Consider the following 12,230-nt stretch of genomic DNA (forward strand, 5'->3'; position numbering starts at 1 on the left):
CGGTTCTAAAACAAGCCTTTTATGAAGCATGACCGCGCGCAATCTCCCAATGGTGGCATCATCGGTGAAACTACGAACAATAGTATAATTTCTGGGTTGCTGTGATGGTTCTGGCGCCTGAATTGTCCTTTGGGCTGGTCCAACTGATAGAGGAGGTTCAAGTTCATGGGACATTCCATCCAGACTGTATCGGGTTTATTTAGCTGGCTCTGTCTTTGATCATAACGTAGGGGATTCATGCGCCCATGTTGCATACATGCTAGCTTTCAGGAACTTACGATCGTGATCCTCCGGTTCAACGTTCTAGGTTTTCGATGACTTCATATGCTTCGTATGCTCCATCCACTACGGTAATCAAATTTTGGACAAGCTAGCCTGCCAGCTTAGCGGGGCTCTCACTGATGGTACTCATTTTTGGGGTCGGGGCTTCCTCAAAGAATTCATTTTCCTAACTTCTAGAGTGTTTAATGCGGATTGAGCATTTCTAGGGTTTCAAGAGAGAAACAAGCACTAGTTTTAAAAAGAAAAGCTTGCCATCTATACTGACGATGGTAAACGCAAAGTGGCTGCACAGTACAAGAGCAAGTTGGGCAGGCGGCAGACCAACTGCACGCGCGCGAGATATTATCGAATTAAGAGATTCTTGCATCGATCGGCTTGAAATCGTATAGAGAAGGCAAGGCCGAGACACGTTACTCAAATAGAAACATTAATAATAGCATTGACACCACCAGGAGACAACAGATGCGGTACAATTCGGCGATTCTTCTTGCCGCTTGTCTTCCGCATCCCTTAACTTATCTAGGTAATCCCACGTGACTGTCGGAGTAATAATGCAATCTGCGTGCTCAAGCATGGTGGCAGTAAATGCACGAGATGTAGTGTCATCAACTTTAAATTTAGAAGTGATGACTGCAGCTGAGCCGCGCTCTTCCTCCCCCAAACCCACTAGTCACAGATGGTAATTCTTTTGACGTCGACTATCAATAATTATCGTTCTCCAGCGTCCTAATCTTCAGTGGTAAAATATATATCATCTCACTATACTTATGGAGACGGAGTTTCAAACTGAGGTTTCGGGGATATGCCGGGGCCGCTACATTTTAGTGGCACCGGCCCCCAAAGCTTACTAGGGCACTATTTCAGGACTGTCTTTCTAATTGGCGTATCTCATAATATTTCTATTCAGCAGTCTTAGCCGACCCCTATTCATCCAATCAACTGCACGTCTGTCATAGCGTTGCCGCTGAAACATCATCGAACGCCATGGGGCTGAGCTGCATTTCTTGGCAGCCGCTTGCAAATGGAGGCTTTGCAAATGCTTGGGAGCACTGACACGTCGCTGAACCGCGCCCTACCGGACACCGCCACTATTTTCCTAGATGCTAAAGACTCTCAATTCCTAGTGCATGTCAGCAGCATAAGGCAGCGGCTTAGCTATGAGCTTACAGCCGCACGAACTTAGGGTGAAGAGATGCTTAATTTTACCGTAATACACGGCCTAATAGGAGCCGATTTTAGTTCTTTATATAATAGTGATTTCCAGCGGCTTCACACTCTTTCTATTTACCATCCTACTATCATATTATAGTATTCGTCCGCAAGGATCCTCTTGTTTGTTTCGTTCCTTGTACTTTAATTCTCGAGGCTCACAAGCAGTCTAATCAGTTTAAGTTGGCGTTGAGCCTTAGAAATGCGGTTGCCAGGTTTAATCCTGGCCTTTGCGGTTATTTCAGCTGCCCAGAATGCATCTCCCACAACTTCAACCCTTCCTTCCAGTACCATCGAACCTTGTGCTGTTGTCAGCAGTCTTATTGCCCAGAGCACGAATAACAGAATTCCTGCACAAGCTGCTTATGACTGTCTGACTTCAGTTCCAGTGGATATACCGGGAAACTCAAAGCTCATTGATGAGCTGAAATTCTTATGGCAATGGCAGTCTGAAGTGGGATGGCTAAAGAATCCTCCAAGTACTTGGGAGCTTGGCCCAATCGATTTGATTGGAGAACTGGACAAGATCAAGGCAAAGCTCCCACAATATACCAACGAATACCAGGTCCACGCCGATATTCAAGCATTAACTATACGGACTGGTAATTTTCATTTCAACTACCAACCCGATATCTTACAAATCTTTCAATTCCTTCGACAAGTTGCCATTATCTCAATCTCAGACGACGGAAAGAACCTACCGAAGGTTTATCTTGCCAGAGACATAATCCTCCAGGATTCCCAACCTACAAATATTTCAGCCATCGTCAAGATAAACGGCGAAGATGTTCAATCTTATCTAACCAAGGTTGCTGCCAGGAACCAGTATATCGATCCCGATGTACGTCTCAATCATCTCTTTTACAAGGCAAATGAAACTGCATCTATGGGTTCTTTTTTCCTTCAAGCTGGGTATGATGGCCCGTCAACCAATTTCACGTTTGCAAATGGTATCACCAAAAGCTATGACAACCTCGCTGTAGCCACCCAAGACTTTACCAGCATTGACAGCGGAGTGGCTTTTTTCCAAACGTTCTGCACAGGAGCCATATCAGGCTTCAACACAACGACTCCCGCAGCTACATCGCCGACCTCCACACCATCTACTCAAGCTGGAACCCCACGCCCTAAACTCACTAGAAGAGACGATACTGCAGAGTTCGCAAATCCCCACCTACTCCAAAAAAGGCAAACCATTCCGAATACATACCCCACTCCTATTGTGGAACACAGTGGTGGCGCAGTTGCTGGGTACTTCATGAATACACCAGGTTTTCAGGACGTCGCCGTCCTCAAGATTATTACGTTTGATCCCCAAGGCGATGACAGCGGCGTCGAGTTTCAAAGCGTTGTAGAGCAGTTCTTGGTGAATGCAACTTCAGCAGGGGTGAAGAAGTTGATTGTTGACCTGCGCGAAAATGGTGGAGGTGCCACAAATTTGCTCCTTGATACTTTCATGCAACTGTTTCCGTCGATGACACCCTTCAGTGCTCAGAGATACCGCGCCCAGGAGCAATTCCGTTTGATTGGGGATTCAGTGTCGGAAATTTTCAACAATGAGTCGCTATCAAGTGCATATGATACATCTACTAGTTCAGGTAAGCAAACCCTCGCTTGGCCATACGTGATTGCTGGAAGTATTTGAATGAACTGATTACGAATGGCATCGTATTTGATTTATTGCGAATATGACCACTGCTAACATGGCATGCTTAGATATCGGGTCCGATTATAGATACTGGGCATACTGGCATTTTGTTGACGTGAATAATAACAACTGGCCTTCCTGGAAAACTTTCTACGGACCACACACGTACAACAACGATAACTTCACAACAACGATGCGCTATAATGTAAGAATACCCCGAACCCGTGTGGAGGCTTGAAAAAATGAGTTTAGCACATGAGAGGCCCTAAATCCTTGATTAAAAGTCGCTCTTATATTTTCATCATACTATCCGCGTCCATCTAAACCTCTATTAATCTTGCTGACGAAGACATAGCTTTCAAATAGTGATCGTGTTAGCATTGCCCCGCCCGGATTCAACTTCGTGACCGGCTCCCGCCCACAAGTCTTCAGTGCTGATAACATGGTCATGTTCACTGATGGCCTCTGTGGCTCCTCCTGCGCTAGTTTCCATGAAGAGATGAAGAACATAGCCGGAGTGAAGAGCATTGTGGTTGGTGGGCGACCTAAGGCAGCGCCAATGCAAGCCGTCGGTGGCACCAAAGGCGGAGAAGTCGTGCCCCTCTCCACTTTCCCTAGCTATGCGAGCCAATTAATCAATATCACGGACAACATTGGGGCAAGCTCCTTACATGACACAGTAGTTGAGACATTGTCGAAACTTAGCCAGGTCATGGTCCGAGTCGGAGACCCAGCATCGCGGCTGCAGACCCAGGATCAGATTCGAAAGGGTGACAACAGCGAAACACCGCTGCAATATATCTATGAGGCTGCTGACTGCAAGATCTGGCTTACTTCGAAAATGCTGTTGGATCCTAACGAGGCTTGGAAAGCGGCGTGGACCGCCTTCTCGGATAAGAGCATATGTGTGAACGGCTCTACTGGAGACAAGAGTTCCATCAGCGGAGGATATAAACCCTATGGGCCCGGCCCGCTCAACGGGAATATGAACCAGAGCGCAACGCTGAATGGAACAAAAACTCCCTCGGCACCCACACCATCGTCGACAATTCTGACCGTTCCCACACCATCGTCGACAATTTCGACCGTTCCCACAAGCAGTGCAAACTTTTGGGTCCCTTCGTCCGTACTGCTGGTGTTGGCAATGCTATCGGCGCTTGCGATGCTATAAGCGCTTGAACTTCCTTTGCACGATGAAATGGAGGGGTTAGAGTGTCGCGGCTACTCGTAATATTTGGAAAGTTGAGAAGACATTTTTATTTAATATTCTTTTTTACCAATATAGTAGGTTAGAATAGATATCTCTGTGGGCAGAGCGATAATATTATGAGAATCTAGACACTTGTGCAAGTGGCCTTATTTATCTACCTATGATTCTTCATACTATCTTCCCTATTTACTAAATTTGCTCTTATTAAAACTGAATTCACCATGCGAGAATTGTTCATACTGATACCGGTGCACACGATATTTCGGAACATTTCTGCCTCATTCCGGAACGAGTCATCCTTGCTCTAGAATGAGTCGTGTATCGTTTTGATCGTCTTAATTCGAGATTAATCGACTCATTCTGGAATAAGATAGTGCTCTAAATGTAATATAAGCAGGTGTCGACCTGAATCGAAGTTCCTTACTACCATCGTAATACTGTCTGACGACCTAGATCGTCTATACGAACTATGTCTCAGTTGTCTCGTATCTTGAGCTCGTATGTCTCATNNAACGTCTCATTACCTGTTTCNNTTAACTATGACCTACTNNATGACGACGTCGTCGTCATTGTATTTGGACCTACCTGATGTATATAAGAGAGCTTCTAGAGCCCTCTTTAATAAACAGAGTTCTCATTCCTGATCGTCCGTTCAACAGCAGGCTACCGCGGTCGCGTTAAGCTTAAAATTACCTCTAGTATTACTTTACTACAGCTCTACTATTATAAGGCCTTTAATAAAGTGCAGAGGTAGATCTTATGGTAGAGTTCCTGACTCGTGAGTCGTGAGGCGGCTCGGCTTTCTAGAATTGCTGTAAGAGTATGCAGCATAAAAACTGCATATAGGGAACTTTGATTTTCGCGATTTTCGCTAAGTCCTACTATGGTGGTACCTTGTGTACGCAGACGTGACCAAGACGCCTCGCAAAACGACTTGGAATTTTGAAGTTCTCGCCTAGCAAAATTTCCCTATATGCAGTCTTTATGCTGCATACTCTAATTTAGCTCAGGGGCTTCGCACGATTAATCAAAATCTAGCCATAATTAATTGAAATTTGACCACGATTAACTGTAAAATTAAGCCTTAATTTTAACGCAGGTAGAGATCTTGATTATTATATATATAATAGAGCCTACTTATACTTTATTCTAGTGTCTCTATATAAGTAATCCGGAATCAAACCGATCAAAGCGATACACAACTCATTCTGACTCGTTCCGGAATATCGTGTGTACCAGTAGTGACCTGATTGAAACGCCTGGAAAAGGGTTGACCGATTAGCCCTATGCTTATTTGCTGTCGCCTGGATATTTGGCTTATCCTGAAGCCTTAGATCTGCAAGTGCGGCTTCGATATTTGACATATTGGTGGTGTTGTGATTTAATTTTGATTTTAGAAATGACGATTTTGGTGGGACGAGGTGGCCCACGTCCATTTTGTTGGACTGACCAATCACTGCCCTCACTATCCGCCGCAGCAGATGAGGTCTCGTGGTCATTGATAATGTTTCGCCTAGTCCCTATTAGCTACGTGGGAGTTTCCAGTTAGCCTCTCGCTTCTCCCAGCATGCAAAAATGCGCCGCGGCACACCCAGGCATTCAAACTCCCACAGGTCCCTCCAATGACTCTGAACAACTCTGAAGCGGTTCCACCACTTCATGAAGGAATTGATTTCTCCAATTTCCATCTTGAGAGGCTTGTATGACTTTCTCCAAACACCACTTGACTGCAGCTGCATATTTCGGGCCAGCTTCTTCCAATACGGATACATGCCATTCAAGCGCAGCAGCAAGGTCCAAGTACACGCTTATCGTGGAGTCCCCCGAACCTAGCTTCCTTCTTGTTTCATGGTTCTCAAGGGCAGTCCCAAAACAAAGCTCAAGGAGCATAATGCCCAACGTCGAAAATGGTCGATTATTGAATCCCTCGTTGGATGGGCCACCCTTAGGGTGGTATTGAAATTGGCAAGATACATATGGTTCACCCGTTATAATGCCATCGTATCTAGGTGATTCGCGGAGGAAAAGGATATCCCTTTTGCTCAACTGTGTACCGAGCCAGGGCGTGGAATGAGGTTGAAGATAAGAAGAAGCAAGCGTCAAAGCTGTCAAATACCGAACACGCCGGGTTAACCGTACTCCCGAGGTGTCTCTTAATATGGTCTCCAGAGAGATAAATTCTCTTTGATCCGAATAGTTTTGCTGTTTTAAAAGAGGAAGAACGGAGTAACGGTGTTCGTCATCTACCAAGCAACCAAGACAGGCCTGTTTAGAATTATGTGTTGCTATTGCGGAGCAAAGATTAGTTATTTCCCTTGGTTCTATCGTCGGTATGACCTCCGGTACTGCTACAGGTGTAGGCTCAATTGCCCAAGACACCTTGGCTTTCTTAGGCTTTGACATTCCTGAAGGAGCGCTCCGCACACCACTTTTCAATAGAAGATTAGCCTCATGAGAACGTGGTATCTAAGATGAAAACTTACTTAATCGCCTTAGGCTTCGCCGTTTCAGCCGTCGATACGCCAAAGGTATCTGCTTTTGGTACCAACGGCTGCTTGAGAGCACCCTTTTGCTGGTTCATAATCAGAGAGGGTTTCTGTCGACCTGAATCAGGTTATCTTATCACCGACTCAGCTGCCTCCCATTGACTCAGTCATTGACTCAATCATTGACTCGATCATTGACTCAGTCACCTACCCCTTGTTTCCATTGCCACCCCCCTACCCCCTTCTTGTTCTCATTTCCTATACCTTTCCTATGTATATATAGAGGCTCTAGAGCCACCATTTAATAGATAGAGTCATCATTCTTTTCTTACAATTGGTGCACGGACTCTTGATTGACAGTTATAAGCCCAGGTTGCTTGCCGTATTGCCCCTATTTAACTATTTGATTTAATTGATCTATTTAATTGATATACCCCTTATTAAATTACTACTTATTACTAAATCCTTTAACCTTTTTGTAAGCACCTTTTTAAAATGACTTCTTAACTACCTACCTAAGCTATTACTATGACGGTGATATTATCGAGCCAAGCTAATTGGGACGAATGGATTGACCTTATTAGGCTCCGAGCCCGAATAGGAGATATATGGGAATACGTCGACCCTTTAACTAAACGGGATAAGTTGCCCCTATTGGTTGAACCAGTCTTTCCTAGGCCTTAAGATGTAAAGTTAGGAACGACCTCCTATATAGCTCTCTCTGAGGACAAAAAGGACGAGCTTTGAATTCTCCGTAAGAGGTATAAGATAGTAGAAAAGGAATATAAGAAGCAGAAGGCAGCTTTGACTTCTCTACAAAGCTATATTACTGGTATAGTGGCTAGATATCTAAACACCTATATACTAGGTATTGACTCAGTATATAATATACTAGTGACTCTTAAGGAGAGGGTTGCCCCTACTAATACTGCACGTTAGCTCTACCTATCTACTTAATATGCTAAGGTTAAAAAGGGCCTAAAGAATTAGAACTTCAAGGCCTAGTTATAGCAGTGGGAGAAGACGTATAACGATTATAAAAAGATTAAATTGCTAGACGTAGATGGCGATTAAGCGATTAGAGACTTTCTATTGGTGGTAGAGCCAGTATTACTAAATTGGGCCTTAATGTAGAGGGTTAAATTTAACAAATATGACAGGGCTAAGGACCACGTAATATCTATAAATTAACTGGTTAATATTTATTGGAACTATTAACGATTGGAGACTGCCTAGTAAAAGAATAGAGCTTAGCTTAGCGCCAATGTAGTAAGCTTTTAGGGTAAGCTAATTGATAAGGCTTCTAAGGACGAGGCTCCTAAGGATAAGGCTCCTACTACTACCCCTTTTAGGACGGCACGGAAGAAAGATACCCTAATGTGCTACTGTAGAGCTATTTACTGGTTCCAGGACTGTCCTTATATTAATAAGTTGGTTTAATTAAAGGACTAGAAATTAGATAAAGCAACGGCTAAGAAAGTTAAGGAAAAGATTACTAACGCCTTAGAATGGTATAAGCGAACACTAGAGAAGGTTAGGAAGTAGTCTTTAGAAAAGGAAGCTTTACGGAGCCTAGATAAAAAGGAAGATAATAGTACCTTTTACGTATATTAAATAGGCGCCTATAAAGTAGGTACTAACTATAAGCTACGCAACAGCGTGATTTTTGACAACGGAACCATTATATATATTATTAACAATCGATTAAGGTTCGTTAACGAGCTTTAACTAAGTAATAACTTTATATATACCGGGACGGGTATAGATCTAGTTAAGGGTATAGGGACGGCGGTAATTATTATTTGGACGCCATTAGGTCCTAAAAAGATCTTCTTAGCTAACGCAGCTTATATACTAGGTTTTTATACAAATTTAGCCTACTTAAGAAAGTTTAATAATAGGGATATATGGTAGGACAATAAAAAGAACCTACTGTATAAAAATGATTATAAGACGTTCGTATATTGCGAGCGCTATTATAATTAATCGACCCTAGAGTATAATGAGCTATAATTAAGGACCCTAAGTAAGGCCTTATTCGCAATTTAATCGCGAGACCCCCTTCCTAATTAGGAAGTAGATGGCAGACTCTGGTATAAGAGACTGGGCCATATAGGACCCGACGCGATTGAGCATTTACCCTAGGAAGTAGGTAGTGCGAAACTTTAAAGACTAGCGATGATTGATTATAAGACCTGCGCTATCAGCAAGGCTTACGAGATTGTATTAAGAAGACTACCTATTAGTAAGGCAACTAGACCCTTCTATTAAGTATATATCGACTTATTTTAAGAGATTGTGGCGTATAATAGTTATATCTAGATAATATATTTTTATAATAAATTTCTACATTTAAATAAGGTTGAGACCTTTGCCTATAAGTTGTTAACGATGTAAGTAATTATACAATACTTAAATAGGGTAGAACGTTAATATAACCTAAAGATCGCAATAATTTAAATTAATGGCGAAACGTCTTTAGGTGGCGAGTTTAACACCTAGAGGACCTAAAAAGGAATATTACTAGAATAGTCGGCCCTATATATAAAGTCTTAGAACGGTTCTGCTAAACGTTCTAAGGGGGTGATTATTATTAAGTTTTAATATATGCGGATTAAAGCTTAATTACTAGAAGAGCTCTAGCTAGAAATTACTAGGGCTATAGCGTATCTAATTAATCGGATATTAAGCGCCTAGCTTAGCTGGATAATACCTTTTAAGAAGCTTTAGTTAGTACTAGGGCTTTTGCTATTAAAGCTAAATATAGCTTACCTATAAATATACTGTCACAGTGCTATAATGAAGTAGACTGAATAACTACGTTGTGGTATAAAGAGGGGAAGAAGGTGGAAAGGGGGTATTGTATATAAATAGTAGGGCCGGCCGCTAAGTCGCTAGTAGTGGGCCAGTTAATAGTAGGGAATAGTATAAGATAGTATGAAACAGTATGCGTTAGGTTAGTGCCGTAACAGTACTCCTCTCCCCTAGATGGTTTAGTCCCTAAACTAAATAGATAATTTAAAAATAGGCAGTGTACGGGGTTGCCTATTTTCTACTATAAAGATATTAGTTCTACTTACCGCCCTTAACTGAGCTAATAGCGATTTTTTATACCGGGCATAGAAAATCCTAATTAGTTAGTTTAGTGAGTAAGGTTAGTAGAACTCCACACCGCTACCTAAATCGGTCCGTGTGGCGTTTTTTGGCAAGAATTTGGCCAATTAGATAACTTTAACTGCTGGTTAAAGTTCTATAATATCTTAACCACCACAAATTTTAATACGGTGGTTGGCCGCGACTTTAGCGTAACTTTTTTTTATTTTATGCCTAGTCTGGGGGTTTTAGCTTCTTAGGGTGTTGCTTATAAAAGCGCTATACAGCTTATTTGTAACCCTTTAGGTCTTCCTTTAGCTGCTAGGTTATATCCTTATAATATTTCTATTTAATCTTATAAGTTAGGCCCTGGGGGTCTTCGTTATATATATTAAGGATTTTCTTAAACTCCCATTTATCTTTTATGTTGCCGTTATTATCTCTCTCTACTACTCGTCCTTATACATTACGGCGCTTTATAGTATTAATATTTACTTAGCTAGGGATCTCTTTAGCAGCCTAGAGGCGGACCTTAGATATATAAAAGGATTTATTTACTTAGATATGGTCCAGGAGGTCTACTATAACTACCCCTTAGTATACTGTAAGTACGGGGTATAGGCCGTCCTATTTATCGTCCCATTTCTTCTTAGGTCTATTTATCTTTATATTTTCTAAGCTAACTATAACTATATTACCTTTATAGAATAACGCGCTCTTATCCCTACGGGTATTAGTATTATCTTTATAGCGTTACTATAAAATCCGGGCTAGGGCCTTAAGCTATGTTAATATCCGCTTAAAGCGGTTGGCTATAGAGTCTGCGTAGAAAAACTCCTTCTTTGCTTATGCTAATAGTGTTAATAGGCAGGGGCCAGTAGGCTTAATTCCGAGGCGAGGGTTAAAGCTATAGTTTATAAAAAATAGGGAGATGCCTATGCTCTTGTTAACTTAGTTATTTATAGCAAACTTAGTAAGCGGTAGGTAGTTAACCTAGTTATTCTATATAAAGCTAATAAAAGCATAAAGGTATTTATTTACGGCGGCGTTAATAATTTTGGTTTAGCCGTTTATTTTTAGGTACTAGGCTAAGCTTAGTTGCAAGGTTATCTTAAGGTATTCACTTAATTGTCGCCAGAAGTCGCTAATAAATTATATGCCGCGATTAAAGATAATTGTGCTTAGTATACTATAGAGCTTATATATGTTGTTAACAAAGCTATTAACTAACTCCTTTATTAAGAGTCCTGTTACTAGAACAAGGTATTATATTTTAGTTAGGCAGTCCATAATAATAAGGATATATTCGTATACCTTGCCGTAGCGTTGGTATACTAGTAGCGTTATAATATAGTTAATTAAGATATTAATTTATGGGCGGGTAGGTAATTTTAGTGGCTTTAAGAAACCGGGCGGGGTAAAATGGGGGGTTTTAGTACGAAAGCATAGGGTATAGTCTTTAATAAAGGTAGCCGTAAACTAGGAGATTCCTAGCCACCAGTATATTTAGTTTAAGAGGTTAAAAGTCTTAACCCGGCTGGGGTAATTAGTGGGGCCGCTGCTATAAGAGTAATGGGTAACTTTTAGGTGGAGGTCTAGGGCGTTAGGGATAAAGAGATGTTGGCGGAAGTAGATCTGTTTGTTAACGATATTATATTCTAACTTATCGTAATAGAGTAATTTCCTAATTTTCTTTAGCTAATAGCGAGCTTTCTAATTACGCAGGGCTGCCACTATATCTCTTACGAGTTTATTCTCTTAGTATCCTAGCTAGATTAACTTATTTAGTGACTTTTTGGCTATTTTGGGGTCTAGAGCGGCTATAAACTTTGCGTTATTAGAGTTACGGGACTCGTATAGTAATTCTTCTAAGATTATAGGGTTAACTTTCTAGGGTAGTATAATAACTTAGGCTCGGTGGCGGAGGCGTTTATTATTAGCGTCCTTAGGCCTTATTCCTAGTAGCTAGCTTAGGGTGTTAGGGAGCGTGGCTTTGCTGCTAAGTTTGTATATAATTACAAAGTTAAACTATAAAAGGAATTCTGCCCATCGGACTTGGCGCTAGTTTAGCTATTTAGTAGTTATAAACGTCTATAGGTTCTTATAGTCGGTAATGATTTTAAACGGCTCCTTAGTTCTTTATAGCTTAGGACGCTATTCCTTTAAAGCCTTAATAATAGCTAGAAGTTCTTTATTATAGATCTTATAGTTATATTCTAGCGCGGAGTGCTTTATGGAGAAGAATACAACCAGTTTTAATTTTCTGTTATTATTATACTGGGAAAGAACTCCGCCGGAAGCC

At 41.5% G+C, this 12,230-nt stretch overlaps 2 protein-coding genes across 2 annotated transcripts; one reads left to right on the forward strand and one right to left on the reverse strand.

Annotated features, from left to right (window-relative positions):
• The first annotated feature begins 1,545 nt into the window (after positions 1–1,545).
• On the forward strand, positions 1,546–4,613 carry K441DRAFT_691882 (uncharacterized protein). Its single transcript, XM_067652516.1, has 3 exons — positions 1,546–3,089; positions 3,208–3,344; positions 3,495–4,613. Exons 1-3 carry the CDS (start codon positions 1,694–1,696, stop codon positions 4,308–4,310), a joined length of 2,349 nt encoding a protein of 782 aa, XP_067510487.1. The 5' UTR covers positions 1,546–1,693; the 3' UTR covers positions 4,311–4,613.
• A 1,335-nt stretch (positions 4,614–5,948) lies between these two features.
• K441DRAFT_600058 (uncharacterized protein) lies at positions 5,949–6,988 on the reverse strand (the record flags this gene model as incomplete). The annotated part of the gene is made up of 1 exon (XM_067645177.1): positions 5,949–6,988. The coding sequence occupies exon 1, from the start codon at positions 6,750–6,752 to the stop codon at positions 5,949–5,951; it is 804 nt and encodes a 267-aa protein (XP_067510488.1). The 5' UTR covers positions 6,753–6,988.
• Between the last annotated feature and the right edge of the window lie 5,242 nt (positions 6,989–12,230).

Source organism: Cenococcum geophilum (assembly GCF_001692895.1).
Source record: "Cenococcum geophilum 1.58 unplaced genomic scaffold K441scaffold_1, whole genome shotgun sequence".
NCBI classification, from domain to species: domain Eukaryota; kingdom Fungi; phylum Ascomycota; class Dothideomycetes; order Gloniales; family Gloniaceae; genus Cenococcum; species Cenococcum geophilum.